Here is a 21,726-nt window from a genome sequence, read left to right on the forward strand (position 1 = left end):
AATGGGAATTTGCATAAAAAGACAAAAAAGAAATGTCACATTGAAAATACTTTTGAACAGGCTACTTTTATTGGCGGCTCATAGCTTCTTTAAAGGTGCTGTATGCAAGAATCTTAGTTTAAAACGTTCAGAACCAAAAAACGTGAAGAAATGACACTGCCCCTAATCTGTTTGAAGTGTGAAATAATGTAGCTAGCAGCCAGCTAGTCAGATTTGCATATAGCCAGAGATATTCTAGGAGACAAACCACTGATGGGGAAATGAATAGGGAAGTCTGTAACACTAAACATGGTGGCGCTGTCATTGGATGTCCTGTCCTGGATTATCAAGAGCAATCCAGTCGTTGGAAAAGGCATTCTGCGTTACCTGAGCATTCTGTTTATTTCCTTTGCTACCATAGCAACAATAGCACGAAATCTGATGCATGCACAGTGAGCAAGTCAACCCAAAATAGTAGTCTTCGGCCTTATTTGGGCGGTTGATGAACGAATGTTGAATTCAAGTGATGTCCGTTTTCCCATCCTATGTGGAGTTATGGATCATTCCCCAATTCATTTAGATGGAAGTCTGATCTTGGCAGCCATCTTGGTAACACTATTTCAGGCAAAGAAGTGGTAAGACCTGCCTGAAATCCTTTAACATAAATAGAACCAAGTTCTAAGTGCTGATTAGCAGCTCGTTTGTACTTGAATGTTTCTGTTTTAATTCCTACATCTAAAAACAAGGACCGATTTCCTATACTGAGAGGATTTGACACTTCAAAATGTAGTTTGACCATAGAATATCTAGAATCCCTGCCGCTCAGGTGGACTTGGTTTTAGTCCTTATCCCTAAAACAATTCCCTCTACTCAGGATACCTCTTACATTTTACATCACTTCTGATAACCCTATGGTCACGTTTTAATATCAAGTTCTTGCACACTAATGGCAGTCATGGTGATTTAACGGCTTTGACATACTTCCTACTCAACTACCTGAGTTTTTCATGCTGCTTATACAGTGAACTTTAAAAGATACTTTTCAAGGGCAGGTGTACGTTGAGCTGAAGGTTAATGTAACTGGGTACAGTTTTGCCCCAAGTTATTCATTTTTCTAGGACTTGGGAACTGGGTATTCTCAATTGGGAACAACATAACCAGTGGTGGGAGTGGTAAGATGATTTAAATGGAGAAGTTTGCTGAAAAGATCTGCCGATTCTGTATTCTATCTCAAAATATTGAAGCAGTGATCCCAACTTCAAATGGCAAGTGTAGGTAACTATTTTGGCAGAATTTGTTGCCATGTATTACCAAAATCAGAACCAGTTTAGTTTTCTGCTCCTAGAGGTATTGGTTCATACACTTCAAATTTCCCTCGTTTTTCTTTTCCTTTTGTGCTGAACCATGTCCATTTCCTCTGCAGGATTCCTAACGCAGAATGGCGGCTCAAGCTCACCTCAGCCAGGCGTCCTGGAGCCCATGGAAGTGAGCGCCTCGACTGCATTCCTATTGCCTTGCCCAACTAGTACATGAGGTCCCAGGTACTTGTCTGACCTTAAACCACGACCACTTATCCAACCAAGACCACAGTACGATGGGTGCAGGTCTCTGTAGAGTATTCACAGAATATTGACAGAACTGGGTATAACTGACGCAAGCTGTTTATGATGGAAACACATCAGTATAAACAATTAGCAGGGCTAAAAGCTGTTGTCCGAGAAGCTTAATGTTAGCTTACAGGTGGAGTCTTTAATATTAAGCAGTCGAATTTCCAACTGGACCTAGTATCAGCAGAACACCAGATGTTTGCCTTTTAATGACGTGTTTTTTGTTTTTCCTCTTCACTTCACATGGACACATGTTTGTTTGTGTGTGTGTAATTAAACATAACTGCTATACTTAACTCTGGGTTTAATTGATACTATAATCATACCTTTTGTATGTATTTTTGTATGTTTTTCCCCCTGTTATCACCCTCCCTGGCTTGGGTTTGTGGATCAGTGGTTTTTCTTTGACAGATGATATTAATTTCACAGGCCAGTGTGGTTTTGTACAATTTCCAAACCTCTGATGTACATTTTAATAATAATGGTTACAGGTGGGCTACTTCATTGCCGTCCAACAACAACAACAACAACAAAAAAATCTTGTATTTAAAGAGCAGTGTCCATCATTGCAGATTATTCTTGTGGAGTTTGAATAAAGCATTATTTAAAAGCAAGGGACAACTGAGGTTGATATCTGCAGTTGGGTTAATGTTCTTTTGACTTCAGAATTCCAGTTGCAATTTTCAAACTCATTCGGTGCGCTTTAATTTGTACGTCTTGGAACATTTCCTACATTAAAACACATATTTTGTGCCTTGGCATTCCTATGTATTATATGGTGCTTTTGTTTCTATGTCTTTTCTGATGCTTTTAAGAGCTATTTAACCCTATTTGAATAAATCAATTCAATGGCCCTGGACAAACAGAAGTGAAGCACCAGCTGTTGGACTAGTTCTGTTCTAACCGTTTACAGTTTCTGTTAATTCATTCTCATACATCAGTTATAACCGTTAACATCGCCTGTTAATTCATGGTCATACATCAGTTTAAAACCGCTTAGCTGTAGTCACTGCAGTGTTGTCCATGGAGAATTAAAACACAAATGGTGAGGCAGTAATTCTTTAGTGTAAATCAAATAGTCATCCAGAGTAGAGCTCAAATGTCGAGCTAATGCCAATCAGAGGTAAGCTATCGTAACCATGGGTACAAGCCTTGCCATTTGCATCCATTATTTCAAGGTCGAGGTCAAGGTACCCCTTCAGTAGGCCGTGTCCTAAATCCCAAGCCTTGCGCTGGTTCAGTTCAGGTTCATAAATCTTCACTGCTCTGAGGGGCTAAGTCAAGCTAACCTTAAGGTGTTCAACAAACATTCAGTGTTAGACTGAAGTATTACCTTTTGAAAGTGCTACTTTTTTGTGTGTTAACGGGAGGAATTCAACACCTGCATCTCGGCCATTAACAGTTTTGTATACAAGCTTAATATGCAGTTTCATAACGTTGTTGTATACAAGCTTAATATGCAGTTTCAAAACTTGCCTCCTTCTGCACCCATGTTATGGCCGACAACAATTGTATTAAAAGTGCAACACTGCATGACATTGGGGACTTTTGTCCTCCATATAAGCAACTCCTCCAAAGCCACTCAGAACTGTTAACTGATTAATGATGGAAATTCAGGGTATGCTCTGATGAGTTCTGAGGAAAGGTCAGGAGAGCTCTGACAAAAATACATTCAGCTGAGGGTCTGGATGTTTTCAAGCAGATCTGGATTCAGTACAGATGTTCTCTGTCTTCCAGCAGCTGCAATGTCTGCCAACACCGCCTCATCCCATGAAAGAGTCACCACAGCTGAAGGGACCTGAGAAGGCAAGAAAGAAATGATGTGATCAAACTTATGTTGGGGGGTAACTAAGATTATAACGCAACAAGGTTACTATGGAATGATTGTCAGATATTCATTCCTGACATGGTATTGAGACATTTGTGCTTTAGTAATTTTGTAAATTTTATTTATATAGTGTCAAAACGATAAAATTGTCTCAAGGTGCTTTACAGAGCCCAGGGCCTGAAGCCCCTTAGCGCAACTCCCTGTTAACAGGTGCTGAACAATTTAATGTTTTCATCACAAACGGCTGATGAGGAAATTGTGGTGTGACCAAAAAAAATAAAAGGGTTGACAATTGCTTAACTCCCTAGTGAGAAGGCTAGCTCCAAATACATCCGTGCGTGAGTCAGTTTCACATACACAGCTATCGCCCAGCCTGGCCACAGGCTGCTTCTCATTTCAAATGAATGGGTATGAAGGCCCCCCTAATACCTGTGAAATAAATAAATGAAACATTTTCAAATAATTTGCCTTCATTTTGGATTGTTCGATCTTTCATTTACACCATGCCTGAGGTCCTGTTAACAGAAAAGCTCTTCAATATCATATCATTCCCATTGGATTAACTCCCTACATCTCACCCCCTAAATGGGATGCCAAGCCAGTTCACATGGAGTTTGGCTAATATTGGCTGGTATGTGCTGTGCGGAATGCTTGAGATGCTGGTTATAAATGTAGTCAGACTTTCATTGGTGCTGGAACTGCAGCATCACATGACATTGTCCAATTCCATTGCAGCGAACCTTGTTCTGGAGGTGTGGTCGTGAAAACAGCATGCATGTTTGACTACCCTGTAGTTACTTAAAGGTGTAAGAGTGGTGTACTATAATGTAAGCGGTTAGCCTGTCAGGTAGCTCAAAGTTTGAGTACTCAAATGAAGGTCTTCAGGAGTATTGATGTAAACACGTGATCATGCGATATATTGCCTTTAGCGTCTGCCATCTTTACCACCCACAACTGTTAGCAAGCACTTCACCATACACTACGCACTGTGGCTTTTGATAATCGTGTCACCAGTACAAGTGAACCCTAAACCCTAAATAGCAGCCATCATAAATACGTAGATAATTCATTGACTAATGATTAGTACTTATTGTACGCCTACATCCCATATATTAGATATTATACACTGCAATGGAAACATGAAATTATATCCACTTGAAAAAAAACACAAGTGTGGCAACCATGGTGTAAGTGGAATAATGTGTGTGTGTGTGTGTGTGTGTGTGTGTGTGTGTGTGTGTGTGTGTGTGTGTGTGTGTGTGTGTGTGTGTGTGTGTGTGTGTGTGTGTGTGTGTGTGTGTGTGTGTGTGTGTGTGTGTGTGTGTGTGTGTGTGTGTATATATGATACTGACACGGGACAACCGCATCCCGGGGCTGGGATTTGTCCACCCCTGCTACTCTCACACGGTCTGGTCTGGTCTGGTCTGGTCTGGTCTGCAACACTACTCTCATATAGTCTGGTCTGGTCTGCAACACTACTCTCACATGGCCTGGTCTGGTCTGCAACACTACTCTCACATGGCCTGGTCTGGTCTGGACTGGTCTGATCTGGTCTGCAACACTACTCTAACATGGCCTGGTCTGGTCTGGTCTGGTCTGGACTGGACTGGACTGCAACACTACTCTCACATGGCCTGGTCTGGTCTGGTCTGGACTGGTCTGGTCTGGTCTGGTCTGCAACACTACTCTCATCTGGTCTGGTCTGGTCTGGTCTGGACTGCAACACTACTCTCATATGGTCTGGTCTGGTGTACTGGTCTGGTCTGGTCTGCAACACTACTCTCATGTGGTCTGGTCTGGTCTGGTCTGCAACACTACTCTCATATGGTCTGGTCTGGTCTGGACTGCAACACTACTCTCATATGGTCTGGTCTGGTCTGGTCTGGACTGGACTGCAACACTACTATGGTCTGGTCTGGTCTGGACTGGTCTGGTCTGGTCTGGACTGCAACACTACTCTCACATGGCCTGCAGTGTAATTCACTCGTTTACTCCCTAGTGCTAAGTCTGAACACAAAGCTGTAATTTTGCACCACTGTGAGATGCACTGGTCTACCTCACTGCTGTCAGATCTCCTTGTGCTATCCCCTGCCTTGGTGTGCAACCCTGCCATCAGATGTCCCAGTCCTCCTGGCCACTATCAGAAGCACTCTTCATATAAGATTACCTGATCTCTAACATTGTGCTTAATGACACCACTGTCTTGTACTGGCAAGCATTTTAAAAACATTACCATGAAAGTGATTTTAAAAATATATTTTAGGGGATTGTTGGTCTATCTGTAAGTGACTGGAAGCTGTTGCATCATCAACAGGTTTCTGGGTGTCCAATGTTGCACTCACTGTATACCTTCAAGTGCACTTTACTGTCTACATTATTTCTGATGGAGATCATTTGCAAACACTGTTAATTACATAAGAATGTATGAATCATGTGCTTATGAAATGGCTTGTCTGCTCGTGTGTGACTTAGAATATTAGGTGCCACTTAGTCTGCATATGTACAAGAGCATGTTTAGACCAGAAGTGATAAGAAGGGTCAAACTGTGCTTCTTCCGACCTTGTGCAAAACTTCCATCCTTTCCTCGGACGTCAGAGATCCACCACGTGGTTATCTCTGCTGAACGCTAACTTCTGTCTATATAAACCTTGTGCGATGTGTTTATCCTGGCTTCACTTTCAGCCTTGTGCTGGGGGTGAGCCCAATTGCAATTGAACAAATATACTGATCTACAGCTCCGGAGTCCTGAGGTAACTAGGGTGAATTTTCACCTAACAATTTCTTCCTAACGTACAAAGAAATTAAAACACATAGGACTGTCCAATAGGCTGTGGCCTGTTCTGTGCACTGATAGTATTTTTATCATCTTTGCAGTGCAACACTAAATCCACCTTAACAGGGGACTAAGAGAAGAAAACCAGTTGGCCAATTTTGTGAGCGCCTTGTTTTCTTACCAGATTACACTCATTGAGTGGTACGTCCTCATCTTCCTTCAACTTCCGCCCACCAGGAACCACCAGCTCAAACGGCTGCCAGCCGTCCACCAGCGACTGCCGCACAAACTGGTAAAGTGCAGCAACCCTTTCTCGAGCCAGGAAGGTACCTAGAAACACATAGCATAGTGAATACTGGCACAAGGATACCACAACACTAACCACAACAGCTTTATTTTCACCCTGACTAACAAATGAAGATAATTCAAGCAGTTGTTTTCTGCTCAGGCCTCTGTACATGGGATTGAGATAAAGTGCCTCAGACAGAGACTCAGTAGCCCGGCCAATCAGCACACGGCTTCAGGAGCATGGAAGGGAGGGCTGTCATTTGATAGGTTGTTGAGCTCAAATATCAACAACCTTAGGCCAGAATTGAGGATGGCGCCTTTAATTTCAGTGACTTGGTCATGTGTTAGGCAAACATACGCTACATTTTGTCCCATTCCTGTCTCCTCCAATGACAATGGGCCATGCGTATAAACCTGTTTCTGTAACATGGGATATTTAGTTTTCATTTTATAACTATATTTGTATTTTTGTGGCTGTCCCCCTACACATTTCCTTCTCCTAGCCCCACACACGGATCAGTTTCTTCCTGCTAGCACCTGCACTCCTCAATCAAATGTTGTCTTGTGCCACAGTCTTTTGCGCAGAGTCCTGCATTTCCATCTAGAAAGTTTGACTTCAAATTCAGCAAATTGTTCCCTACAGTCCTCTGGCTCTCCGTTCTGTGTGTGCACTGTTTGTTTGTTTGTTTCCTAGACCCTGGTCTGTGCACAAACACCAGTGTATCAGACTGAGCCATAAACAATTCCAGCCAATCAACACGTTGCTTCAGGAGCACAGAAGGGAGGGCTGCAATTTCATTGGCTGTTGAGTTTGAACATCAACAAGCGTTTGCCGGAATCACGGACCCCATCTTTAAGGCATTCAACCATGACTCATCATTACAATAAACGTCAGAACAGTCAACCAATCATTGACCGATCCGTATCAAATATATACACTAATTGGCTCTACTGTTGCAATGGTGGAAGGGTCCTCTTTTTAAATCATTTAATATTTTTTTTAATCAATTTTGCCTCAGGCATGACTTCAGCAGCTACGCCCTTGAACTCCACGAGCAGCGGTTTAGAACTCTTAACAAATGAGGCGTCAAACGCGCCACGTTCTATGACGTACTCTAGCAAGTTGTATACCCACACAAGCTTTTCACCAGGAAGTAGTTTTGTCCACCCCATAGATCCTCTGCCTCACGGGAGTACTGCAAAACTTTCAACAAAAGCAGTGCCTCCAAAAGCACCTGGTAACATTTGAATTATAATGCTTGCAAAGGAAAGCACTATATCGTTTTTCCTAGGCTGTTGCTTCTTCTTCTTCTAAGCGATTATCTGCGAATAAAAACTCAAGAACCACCACTTAACATAGAAACTTAATTTACTAAACTATTGTGACACTTAAGCAGTGATGTGGAATAATCTTAATATCATTCCGTGCATGGCAGAAGGGGCTACAATATGTACAGTACAGAAGTGGAAGGATACAGTTCAAATATTTAAATAGGGGACAGGACTATAATTGAGCCCGGGAAGAATGCACAGATCCCAATTCAAGAATCTAAAACCCCATCAACTCATCCTTAAACACACAACACAACCAACTTAACATTGTGGATCAATCGTGCTCTTCCACTGCGGAGTAAGTTAATGGTATCAGTTATTATTGAATCTTTATCATGATCTATCGACAACACAATCATATGGAAATCTAAATAGCTTAAGTTATGGAGGCTATGAGTGACACTGTGCAGTAAATGAATGAGGCCAATAAATCCCCTCATGATCTTGCAAACAAGCCCGGTAAATAGTTAAATTGCAGTAAAACTCACTTAATTTACTGCTTTGGTCAATTCATTTCTTTGTTAGGTTAATTATTCCTAATACAATTTTCCCCTTGCTTTCATTTACAAAAATCAAAGTCTGGAATATTCAATGGTTCAATGAATTTGAATGACATTCAGAAGGTTAATGTGAAAGTCCATGTTTCCCGCCAGCCCAAATAAATGAGGTTGTGAATCAGTTCACTCCTATTTGAAATAAATCAGTTCACTCCTATTTGAAATAAATCAGTTCACTCCTATTTGAAATAAATCAGTTCACTCCTATTTGAAATAAATCAGTTCACTCCTATTTGAAATAAATCAGTTCACTCCTATTTGAAATAAATCAGTTCACTCCTATTTGAAATAAATCAGTTCACTCCTATTTGAAATAAATCATCCCTTCTCCATGAGCCCGCCCGTCTGCACACTGAACTTAAGCGCTGTGGGCACGATCATGATCAGAGTACATTTTTTCCAAATTGATGATAGCCTTCTCTGTACTTTCACCAATGTTTAGACTATTCCTCTACTCAAACTGTAACACCAGTAGTGTCCGCTAACTACTTAAAACTTTTAAGTAGTTAGCTTGATAGTGGACACTACTGGTGTTACAGTTTGAGTAGAGGAATAGTCTAAACATTGGTGAAAGTACAGAGAAGGCTATCATCAATTTGGAAAAATATATATGAAGGTTGGATATGTACTGTAGATATACACAACTTAAAAATGTAATCTAACTTCAAACACTGCTAGTGATTAGCTGTGGTAATGCTATCGTCATATATAATAGGGCCGTATTCTCCCAGTCCTGCACATGTCAGTGTGCATATTCTCCCCTAAGGGCTCTGATCGTGATCGTGCCCACAGCGCTTAAGTTCAGTTGTGCATATTCTCCCCTAAGTACTCTGATCGTGCCCAAAGCGCTTAAGTTCAGTTGTGCATATTCTCCCCTAAGTACTCTGATCATGATCAAGCCCACAGCGCTTAAGTTCAGTTGTGCATATTCTCCCCTAAGTACTCTGATCAAGCCCACAGCGCTTAAGTTCAGTTGTGCATATTCTCCCCTAAGTACTCTGATCAAGCCCACAGCGCTTAAGTTCAGTTGTGCATATTCTCCCCTAAGTACTCTGATCGTGCCCACAGCGCTTAAGTTCAGTTGTGCATATTCTCCCCTAAGTACTCTGATCGTGCCCACAGCGCTTAAGTTCAGTTGTGCATATTCTCCCCTAAGTACTCTGATCGTGCCCACAGCGCTTAAGTTCAGTTGTGCATATTCTCCCCTAAGGGCTCTGATCGTGCCCACAGCGCTTAAGTTCAGATGAGTTCAGCACACAAATGTAAAAGCGCACATATTAAGTTGGAACACAGGAGGACGAGGAGGAACAAAAGGGTCTCCTCCATTTGGATAGATTTTGTTCCTCCTCGTCCTCCTGTGTTCCAACTTAATATGTGCGCTTTTACATTTGTGTGCTGAACTCATCTGTGATGATGATGATGATGATGATGATGAAGACTAATGCTTTAAATAATAATTTAAGGTATTAAAGAAATATCAAGAAATACTAAGAATTGCCAATGACCAAAGTATAAGCAAATGAACCAGTTGAAATGAATGTGACGTATACCAACTGCCTCTCAGTTGAAATGAATGTGACATATAGGGCTTCAACAGACCAACTGCCTCTCAGTTGAAATGAATGTGACATATAGGGCTTCAACAGACCAACTGCCTCTCAGTTGAAATGAATGTGACATATAGGGCTTCAACAGACCAACTGCCTCTCAGTTGAAATGAATGTGACATATAGGTCTTCAACAGACCAACTGCCTCTCAGTTCAAATGAATGTGACATAGACCAACTGCCTCTCAGTTGAAATGAATGTGACATATAGTGCTTCAACAGACCAACTGCCTCTCAGTTCAAATGAATGTGACATAGACCAACTGCCTCTCAGTTGAAATGAATGTGACATATAGTGCTTCAACGGACCAACTGCCTCTCAGTTCAAATGAATGTGACATAGACCAACTGCCTCTCAGTTGAAATGAATGTGACATATAGGGCTTCAACAGACCAACTGCCTCTCAGTTGAAATGAATGTGACATATAGTGCTTCAACAGACCAACTGCCTCTCAATGGGAATTGTTACCCTGTAGAAGAACTCCATCTGGCAGCCGCACTCTTAGAAGGGTATAGTTGTATTTCCTTCTCTCTCTCTGCTCCTCCCTCTCACGCATGGCTTTTGTTCGTAACATGGCATTCCTCTCCACAATCTCGCTCCTAAACACAATCACATACAAGCACACATGGTTTTAACATCGCCATTACCACATCTCCACACCACTGCACCCACCCATTCATTTGAGTGAAGAAACAAGCGATCATGTCATTGAGAAAAGCACTACGTCCACACAGCTCCAGACTCAGACTCAGACTCACTTGAGTTGCTGCTCTCTTTTAAGGTCCTCTAGTGTCAGGTTATAAAAGTCTATGGGCAGATCAAAGTGTGTAGCATTGGAAGACGGTCTGAAGGCCTGCGGCTGGCGGTCGAGTTGAGCCCTGACTGGCTCTCCTTTCTTCAGCTGGTCCCTCTTCTCCTCCAGCTGCTCCAGGGAGCTGACATCCTGCTCGGCCAGCCGCAGGAACTCCTCACCGTCGTCTGGAGGAAGCAGGACATGGAAGTCATGGAATTGATACATCAACAGTGTATCAATACATCACTTCACTGAACATATCCATAAAACCTGTTTACATGATTATAGCCTTTAGTGTGAACAGGTAGGTGGTAAAACCTGCTAGGCTCTAGGCCTGCCGCACCTCCACCAGACAACATGATGTATAAAGATAAGAAGATAAATAATAGTGAATTGAACTGCAGATATTTATAACTGGTTTTAAGCATTATGATCTGTATCTTTTGGTACATGCTATTTTAATTCTACTTGCTTTTATTGTATGCTTTGCTATATTTCTCAATGTGGTGTATAAAATAGTCTCACCTTGTCCATCTATTGGTAGCATGGTTCTCTCAAAGCCCAATGCCTGGAGGTACTCCAGACAACCCTCTACACAGCTAACTCTCTCCTGAACAGATCATAAACAGAACTCAATGAAGTAATGCCCATGCTAATCAAAAACTCTCTCCAATCTCCAAAAAACATGCCCCTTTGCCTTCGCCAAACTTACCTGAAAGATCTTGTTGCTAACTTTGATCTTCCTGTATTTCTCCTCTGTAGGATTCTTACAGATGTTGTCAATGTACCTGAGCACACAAGACAATGTAAACTGTTTAATGGCACTTGGTGAAAAGTGATGAAGTCACTCATGAAGTGGCAATTGTGAAACGGCTCTGTAATGAGGAAGCATGGCATTCATTTTCATTCCTATGCTATGTCAATGACCTACCTCTACCTGTTCATGAAGCCAGATGAAACAACACTACTGACTAACAACGTTTAGCTTCTGAACTCAGACAAAACAGGCCCTCATAAAACCAGAGAAAAAAAATCATGAGTTCTGATGCCACTCTATGGAGTAGCAAGTTCTAGATATCTGAGTGCAGCTGGGACTGAGCTGGCATTGGCTCGCCTGCATTCGAGAGGTGGGGCTTGGCGATCGGTGAATTGGAGAGATAGGCTCACCAATGGCACTTTGAACTTTGGGGGTGTTGGTGGTGAAAGGCTGCAAGATGGCGCCCGATTACCTGACATCTGTGCTCAGATGGAAGACATGATGACACTGACAACATCCCATGTTGTTTTTATCTGAGACATTAATCAGATTTGTACGTGAAAGAGAGAGAGAGACCCATTCTACCTGGCAGAGTTACTGTGCACGTAAATAAAAAAAATGCATTCCCATGGATAGGCCACACCCGAATATTAACCGCAGGGCTGCAGAAATGTTAAGAAAAATCAATCTATAAGCCGTGATTAATATTCAGGACATTACGGTACGCGGATATTTAGTCATTGAATGGAACAACCATGATGTCATCCTAGCTCAGACAGTAGAGCATGAAGCTCTTAATCTCAGGGTCATGGGTTTCTGTCACTATGACTATGCTAGCTCTTAATCTCAGGGTCATGGGTTTCTGTCACTATGACTATCACTATGCTAGCTCTTAATCTCAGGGTCATGGGTTTCTGTCACTATGACTATCACTATGCTAGCTCTTAATCTCAGGGTCATGGGTTTCTGTCACTATGACTATCACTATGCTAGCTCTTAATCTCAGGGTCATGGGTTTCTGTCACTATGACTATCACTATGCTAGCTCTTAATCTCAGGGTCATGGGTTTCTGTCACTATGACTATCACTATGCTAGCTGGAAGCAGTGTCTTTCTCGGGAATATTAGAACAATAAAACCACTGTGATCTATGTGCAATCATCAAATACATGAATCTACCCCCCCCCCCCCCCCCCCCCGCCAACACCAGAGAATCCATGAACAAATGCTCACATGACCCGCCCATGCAGCATACGTATGTATTATCTAAAAAAACATATATCACGATGTATACAGGATGACACAAGCACAATACAGGATGAAACTCAACTCAAATCTAAAGAATCTTTTATATCATTTCTCACAAATGTAGCCTAGTAATAACATTGATATCAACCTTCAAGCCTTTTCATTCCCTGACAAAATGATCATTTCCATGAGCAATATGCAGCACTGACACCAAGCATTTCAAATGGGTACTGCAGTCCAAATTCTAAATATTGGAGAGCGTAGTCTTCTCCCTGCTATGAGTGGCCAGATTGAGGACACAACCTACACGAAGGAGCTCAAGACAAACTCAACATCTAACTTTGACAATGGCAAGGGACAACGAGTGGGTCAGTGTAAGGTCAGCTTTTGTATATGTATAGTGTTTCACTGTTTGCAAATTAGAAACCAGATGTTTTGTATACTCTGTCTAGCTAGATGCATGGCTGGCTACGTACGTTAGCCGAAGCTAAGCCTGTTACCCCAAAAACAAAAGCCCACTGCTCCACTTAATAAAGGCTACACTCTTGAGTGGGAGATAGTTCTTTCCAGGTCCCAATAACATATGGCTCAATTGAACAGATAATGTATAAATCATTTCACGTCTCTTTGGGGGTAATAGCCTACTGTTCTTCCTTGTTGCAGCACGATGCAGTTCTCCGAATTTGTTGTTGCTGTTCAACTGTGGTGGGTTTCCATTTCACGCCTGACAAATATAGCTTCTCTTATGACATGACTAAAAACACTGTGACTTTATCTGCTCCTACTTGCTGATGATTTAAACTGGGACTTTATCTGCTCCTACTCGCTGATGATTTAAACTGGGACTGTATCTGCTCCCACTTGCTGATGATTTAAACTGGGACTTTATCTACTCCTACTTGCTGATGATGTCCACGGCTCCTTTGACCTTCTCCTGGTCTTTGTTGAAAGTGTGAATCATCATGATGGAAGCTTCAACTGGATCCTCTGCGAATTTCTGTGGAGACAGATTTCACATGTCTGTATGACTACATTGAAGACACAGCAAAGCTGAATGTTACCGGGAGACTAAATTAAATTTCTTAAAATCAGAAAAGTAGTTAAGATTTCAATATGTCCTGTTCAGTTCATCACTTTCAGACATACCATGAGAATAGCTTCTTTAATGCAAGGCTCTCTTTCGATCTTGGTTAGCATGGACCCAGTGAGAGGGCATGTGAAATAAATCCCAGGAACAGAATGAGAGACAGCATCTTTGACTGGAACTGTACAGCTCTATTGGACAGAGAAGACCATATATTATTGTACTTAATAGTATGGTTATATGAGGTTTATGTTCTCTATACTTCTATACTTTTGAAATGTTTTGCTTGCCTCATGAGTAGCTGCTGTAGCCTCTGCCTCTGCCTCCAACTCTCGCTTGACTGAAAGAGACATGTGCAGAGTTAAGTGCACTGAGATGATATTAGAGGTGTACAAGTGGTATGGTTAGTGGCATGGTTCCCCTGGAATCTCACCCTGATTTCGAATGACATCCTGCGATGTGTATCCCTTTGGCTTCTGGTGTTGATCTATTCTGGCCAGCGCTGCAGCTCCAGCTCTCTGTGCCCCCTCGGTGGGCCGTGAACGGTGCTGCTGCTGCTTGGAACTGCTCTGCACCACGTGGGGTCTAGAGCTACCAAGGAGATAGGGAACATCAGAACATACATCTTGTTACAAGTGCTTAGTTTATTTATTTTTAGGCATGGAACATATTTTTCACACGTGAGGTAGTCATGAGGTAAGCGGTTGTCATCAAAAATACAGTAAAGCCATGTTTTGATAGTCATACCAGCAACATTACATAACTGACAGCTTTCACTGCAGTTTCGATGCATGCGTTCAGACATGACGGAAATATAAATATTCTATATTTTAACCGTTTTAGCAATGTAGGCTTAGTTAACAGAACATGAGGTGATCAGCAGTAGTTTTCTGTTGCGCTCCCTCCCTCTTCCCCTAGCTCTGAATGAGGGTAATACTGTACGTCACGGGACTGATTTATGGTTCCAATGGGTCAACTTACTGCTCGTCACTCATCTACTCTACTCCTCACCAATGTATGATGCCAAACTGACTGTGCATTGACAGCCGTTAGCAAAGGCCAATGCAGAACAATAGGGCTGGCAGTTGAAGTGCAGCAGCAGAAATGTTGGCGGTGAGAATCAACACACGCAACCGGGATGCAGCAGTACTGCAACACAGCCGCCACGTCAGGCACACGCAACCGGGATGCAGCAGTACTGCAACACAGCCGCCACGTCAGGCACACGCAACCGGGATGCAGCAGTACTGCAACACAGCCGCCACGTCAGGCACACGCAACCGGGATGCAGCAGTACTGCAACACAGCCGCCACGTCAGGCACACGCAACCGGGATGCAGCATTACTGCACCACAGCCGCCAGGCACACGCAACGCAGGCCATGTGAAACGGGTGTCATTTATATACATCAGTAATATGCTACCTTCATGTGTCATTATCATTTCATTGTAACACCACATATAGATTTTATTAGGTTACAATTATTTGAACATACAATTTGTAGGCCTACTTGTACAACTTGAACTTAAAATTGATTTAAATAGCTAAACTAATAAGCAATCACGATATCAATTCAGCTTCATAGACTACCATACAGTGCTTATGGCTCCTGATAGCCTTGACCTTCAGAGTGGATAAGCCTCCTCTTGTGCCTTGCGACCGCTCTACAAACACTGTAGTGCATTGGACCATCAGAATATAAGACATTCCCTTGGCTCACCAGAATCTGTTTAGAGGCAACTAGAGGTTGCTTACAGTATTTGAGCTCTCGAGCAGTTACATTCATTCTCAAAATGTCTGCATTACCATCACATTGACTCACAAATAAGTTTCGTAGTTTAGTGTTGTATTTCAGTTAAAGCCCTTGGAAACATCAGGTATGAAAGGTGAACAAGTGTTTTTTCATTGGCCAGAAAAAAGGTGACATCATAGAATCCGTCGTTTTAAATGCAAATCACAGGCTACATTTCGTAGACGTACATTTGGGGAAGATGAACTACAAAGCGGTAATGAGTAGCAATGTCAAAAAGTTGTAGAGCAACTGTGTATCTTTGTTATAGTTGGCAAGGCCCAATTCACCTGTTCGGTTTCAAAATAGCTAAGCCTAATTGTTCATTGTTGCATTTTAATATGCATATTTTGTTTCCCTACTGCTTACACAGCTGTTGTCAATTGTCAATGTTGTTAAAGTTAAATGCAAGCACAGATGACTAATTTCATGTTTAAGTCAGTTAGGCATATTAATTACTATTAGGTGCTGTTTCAGTAAATAACCTTCGGTTTATTGATTCAAAAGATTGGTAGGGAAAGGTAAGTAACTGCACATCACTTAAAACTACCGTTTACTGTGTCTTCACAGAACCATGAAATATGGCTTAACCATCACATCTTAAGGGCGGAGCATTTTATAATTCTTGGGAGAGATTGTATGTTCTATCGGTTTACCAATACAGCAATGACTTTTGGCCTCCTCTAATCGCTGTTACCAATATGAATGTAAATGCTCTCTTCCGCTTACCGCACGCATGGCATGTTTGTCATACTTAACACTATAACACCTGTTGTTCATCAGATGTGTATGTCATCATGATCAATACTCTTCTGAAAAACCTGCTGTTGGCCATCTATAATGTCTTTTGCCCTCTAGTGGATTATCCGTGCACTGCAGGCAAACTGTAGGCAGTAGTGGGCTTTGAATGCTATATCCAAAATGGCTGCCTTCATGTTGCAACTCACAAGTATTTGGCTAGTTTGAAAGTTACTGTAAGATTAACATTTATATTACTAATATTTAAATATTATTATATTATATTTTTTTTTTACACTTAATTGAAGTGACTTATAATTACTTAATATTTCGTATTGAAAGTTTCAAGTATGATAAAGTATGAAATACACTGTATGGACACAGTGGTATTTGGCCGCACCTGTTTTTCAGGGTTTGGGCTCGGCCTCTTATCTCCAGTGAAGGGCAATCTTAATGCTTCAGCATCCCAAGACATTTTGGGCAATGCTATGCTTCCAACTTTGTGGCAACAGTTTGGGGAAGGCCCTTTTCTATTCCAACATGACTGTGCCCCAGTGCACACAGCAAGGACTATAAATCAGAATCAGAATCAGAATCAGAAATCAGAATCGTGTTTATTGGCCAAGTACGTTTACACATACAAGGAATTTGACTCCGGGTTTAGTGGCTCTCAAATATACAGTATAACACAACAGTTTAGGATAAAATAAATAAATATAATATATAAAACGATAATTTGTAGTCAACTGTTCATTAGAGTGACGGCAAGGGGGAAGAAACTGTTCCTGTGTCTGGTGGTTTTGGTGTACAGAGATCTGTAGCGCCTGCCAGAGGGGAGGAGTTGGAACAGATTATGTCCAGGGTGTGAGGGGGCTGCAATGATTATCCCTGCCCGTTAAAGACATGGTGTGGAAGAATTTGACTGGCCTGCACAGAGCCCTGGCCTCAACCCCATTAAGCACCTTTGGGATGAACTGGAATGGAGATCGGAGCAAGGCCTTCTCGTCCAACATCAGTGCCTGACCTCGTAAATGCTCTACAGAATGAATGGGCACCTATTCCCACAGAAACACTCCAAAATCTTGTGGAAAGCCTTCCAAGAAGACTGGAAGCTGTTATAGCTGCAAAAGGGGGACCAACTCCATATTAAAGTATAATGTATTTAAATACAATGTCATTACAGTCCCTGTTGGTGTAATGGTCAGGCGTCCGAAAACATTTGTCCATAGTGTATGATACAACTGGTATTTTAGGTAATTTATCTGTAAATCCCTCCATTGTCTTTGGATTGCAAAATACTCCACCTCTTCCTCAAACACGCATCTCATCCACTGACCCTTGGCTAGCGAGTCAGCATTCAAATTATAATCTGGGTCTGAATTTCAATCTTCTAATTCATTGTTGTTCTTTTTCTCAGAGTAACTGCTGTACACTTCATCAATGTTGCTCCCCTCTCTGAGGTCACAAATGTTGTGCTGTCCACACAGAGGCTAAAAGTTTACAAAGTAAAAAAATGTGTGTTATCTAGCAAGTTAGCTGCTTAACCACTGTCAAAATTGGCTGACTAGGCTTATGATAAAAAAAAGTTGAGAGCCAACAACTTTGCAACAACATCAAGCAAGTACAACAACCCAAGACATAGCAACCCAAGTCATTGCTAGTCCAAAAGCCAAAAGTCCAGTTCGGCATCTGTCTTACATCCTTTTATCTCTTTTACCTCTCGCCTACAAGTAAAAGCCAGTCTGAGATTTACTGTTGTACGATCTCTTGCTCGGTCACTCTGTTTTTTTCTTCCTTGCTTCTACTAACATCCTCTTCGGTCTCTTTGCCGCCTCTGCAATGTTGTCCATACTAAGAATACCGAGCTAGCTTCTTCTTATAGCCAGCTAAAGGGTCTGAACCATAGTTGTCGGTGTGTGACGTGGTGCCGTAAAGCATTACACAGTTCTCGTGAGAGGTCTCGTGCACAGTCCACCAAAGTTACATTTATACAGCAATTATGTGAAAATATTGAGAGAATTGTGATACATTGGCATAATGTATGCTCTGCCTAGCCACATTTGCAGTTTTATTTTTCATTTTTTTCTGTTTTATAAGCTACTTCAGACATACAACGTTCATAACAATATCTTAAGCTTCAATAATTGATGAGTGACAATAAAACACAGGTTAGAATCTGTAGCACGGCAGCATGGGTTGGTCTTTACACAGCCCTCGCAAGACATTATTAATTCACACGTGTAAAAACTGATGCTAAATGCCTTAAAAAGACCGACTCGAAATACATCGTTTAGAAAAAAAATGCATGACACCTCTAGACAATTAGTATTGATTTAGAATGCTGTGTGAAAGATTCTAAAATAACGGCATGCGAGTATATTCTGTAAACAACCTACCGCTGGTTTAACTCCTCCGAACAGAGAGGGAAGCTAAGCAGCTCTTTCCTAATGCCAACTAGAGGTGACTCCTAAACCAATAGCACCAAAACTCCACTGTTACATAAAGTATTGTTTTACAATAATGGAGTAAATGTGATTTTGAAAATGTAGCATGATTATGACACTGTTTGATGTTTGGTAAATTAGCCGATTAAATCACATAATATCGTAATGACGTAGGCCAGCCAAAAGGGCAAATGTCAATTTCATGGTCAATATTTGTGGAAGGTTTTTGCGACTGGACACATTCGCTATACAATGGACTGCAGGTGCACTTGAAGCAAAGAAGTTTGTGCTGCCCATTCTCTAAACCTCTGTGTGAACAGCATAGATGGCAGCAGTCCAGAGGTGGGGAAGTATTTTGATCTAATGCAATCCATCCTTGTACGCATTCAGCTCTGCATCAAAACATAGGTGGGGGGCAGTTTTTCAGAAACTCTGATATCCATATACACCAAACATTCACTATCAAACACTCAGAGGAGCAGCCAAGCTGACTCCACTAAAGCACTTTGACAAAATGACTGTAAAATAAGGGAGGCCTAGTGATGCAGATGAAAAGGACCAAAAGAAACACTCAAAGTCAAGGCAGCATACTTGAATAGTGTCTCCAGTTTATGTAATTAAACTGGAGACACCGTTGGCTAATTTTCTTACTCGACTATAGAAGTTTGCAGCTTCAAAAAGCAGACACAGAAATGGTCCTACTATTATTTGTAATGCATCACCTTATCTTTGACAGGCTAAGTAATACCGTTTAGGGGACGACAGGCCTGTGCATTATGTATTTAGGTGTTACTTTTTGGAGTGCCGCCCCAACATTTTGCTGGACCTCACTTGACAATCCACTGAAAATGTTCTGGCCTGAATGCCTGGTAAACGACAAGTCTAACTTGATTAACCCTAGCAAATTGCAAATTAGCAAACGTTAACGTTCCCAAAATACAGTCCAGTGAAAAGGCAATGTTACTTCACAGTGGGGAGAACAGCAATTCATTTGATACCTAACCAGCAAGCTCGCTATCGCTAACTAGCAAACATCTTTTTCAAATCATTTCAATATGAAGGCTGGCTTTGATTAATGCATCTCAACGCGCCGAATTATCATCATTATGTGACTCCTGAGGCGACAACACAACAATCAATAAGCAGTAAAACAGTGACGTTATCGATATTTCGTGAGCCATATGGCTAACGCTAACTAAAACAAACATCCAACTGGTCAATGTTATGAAGCGAACTTCTCATTGAGGATAGGGAATGCGCCTGCTGTTACCTGCTGTCTTCGGTAAGTTTCTTCCCAGGTCCAGCTGTTTTAAATTTGACATCTTTCTTGATATCATCCAGAAATTTTTTCATAGTGAATGTAGGTTGGTACGTTAGCTCAACGTCCAAATTGTATGTCAGGACCAGCGTAATCTACTGTAATCTTCTTCTTCTTCTTCTTGGCCTCCCTCTTCTTCTTCTGTTGGATTTTATGGTGGTTTACAACTTGGTTTAGCGCATTAACGCCATCTACTGGATTGAGGTGTGAACCATCTGTACGTTCTAATTGCTAATAATCTTAAGGAAAAATTTGTATCAATCAATAATAATTAAAGAAAAAAACTATTTTGTAATTCTTAGAAAAAACAAAACAGCTTTACTAACAGACTGTTCTAGGTGTTAAACTCATTAGGCCTTTCAGTGTCATCTCATGTATAAACTTTGATAAACTTTTTTAAACCCTTTGATCTTCCCTTCATTTCAAAAGAAGATAACGGCCACTGAAGTGTCCCGTTATACGAAAATATTGGGCTGGTTATGTCTTTCTCTGTGCTTCTTTTGATTTAAATGATGCAGTCCGTGATTATGGTGAAAGGTTGTTGATACTTGAGCAAAGCAGTCAATCAGCCCTCCTTTCCCTGATCCTGAAGCAACATGCTGAACGTAGTGGAATTGATTATGGCTTGAGCCCTTGAAAGACATGAGTATCTGAAAAGAGGTAGTCAAATTTGTCTGACTTGCTGCTACTTAATGCTTTTGTACATTTTAATTAAATGTATCGTGTACAATTGTCACATGTATGCTAGCCTGCTTATCCTGATATGTGTATTAATTAATCTGCCATGTTTCTGATTCTCTCCCTTCGCTTTGCTAGACTCACACATAGACCAGGTCAAGTCACATAAGGCAGAACACAGAATACTCAGGAATTCTGCTTCTTAACTTTAATTCTAGCTAAGAAACCTAAAGACATGAACAACATGAGTCCTTCATACGACTGGGTCAGGCAGGGATCCTAAAACAAATGAATAAACATTATAAATGTTCAGTCTAAGTTTACAGTGATTCAGTATACATTGCTCTGTAGAATGGATAATGGTGTATCTTATTTTAAAATGATAAAGAATATCACTTGTGTAGGCTTGATACAACTGTAGATTTGCATACACTTCTGGCTGACGACTTTGGTTTCTTCACCACTAGCTTCTGGGTAGGACTGATCTCCTGAGTGTCTGTGAATTTCTATCCAGTTTAGTTACCAGTGGTATTTCCCTGCAACACAGGCTATATTTTCTCTCTCTCGAGGGGTATGGGTGCAGTTTCAACAAGAACACCAACATGTTTGCACGTTTCGGTTTTAAAAAGAAAATCCCTATGAGAGAATGAATGGGGTTTGGAAAAATCGACAAGATAACGCCCATGGTAGTTAAATAACTGCTTGAGACCCCACATTTGATTATGTTCATTAAAATGCACGTGTATCTTGCCTCTGTATAGACCGGAGACGCATTACATCTCTAAAATATGCCTGTTGCTATTCCTCTCATACCAGCGAAAAATAACAGACTACAAGGCAAGTGACTTGCACTAAAGCGTCACCAATTTTTCCAATGTGAGCAGAACCTAACCATAGCTAGCTT

The 21,726-nt window shown here is 41.4% G+C and overlaps 2 protein-coding genes across 2 annotated transcripts in view; one reads left to right on the forward strand and one right to left on the reverse strand.

Annotated features, from left to right (window-relative positions):
- Nucleotides 1-2,347, forward strand: part of LOC105908717 (chromatin assembly factor 1, subunit A (p150)) — a 134,686-nt gene extending 132,339 nt beyond the window's left edge. The window contains exon 17 of the mRNA XM_031574927.1: nt 1,403-2,347. Coding sequence (XP_031430787.1) covers nt 1,403-1,512 — 110 coding nt within the window. The 3' untranslated portion in view covers nt 1,513-2,347. The remainder of the gene's footprint in view (nt 1-1,402) is intronic.
- Nucleotides 2,021-20,256, reverse strand: LOC105908716 (UBX domain-containing protein 6). Its single transcript, XM_012837280.3, has 11 exons — nt 20,097-20,256; nt 14,289-14,446; nt 14,146-14,195; nt 13,918-14,046; nt 13,671-13,768; nt 11,479-11,554; nt 11,292-11,376; nt 10,732-10,951; nt 10,442-10,572; nt 6,369-6,517; nt 2,021-3,384 (listed from the first exon to the last, which is right to left on the reverse strand). The coding sequence occupies exons 1-11, from the start codon at nt 20,177-20,179 to the stop codon at nt 3,259-3,261; spliced, it is 1,305 nt and encodes a 434-aa protein (XP_012692734.2). The 5' UTR covers nt 20,180-20,256; the 3' UTR covers nt 2,021-3,258.
- Nucleotides 20,257-21,726: the final 1,470 nt, after the last annotated feature.

Source organism: Clupea harengus, chromosome 10, assembly GCF_900700415.2.
Source record: "Clupea harengus chromosome 10, Ch_v2.0.2, whole genome shotgun sequence".
In the NCBI taxonomy this organism is placed as follows: Eukaryota; Metazoa; Chordata; class Actinopteri; order Clupeiformes; family Clupeidae; genus Clupea; species Clupea harengus.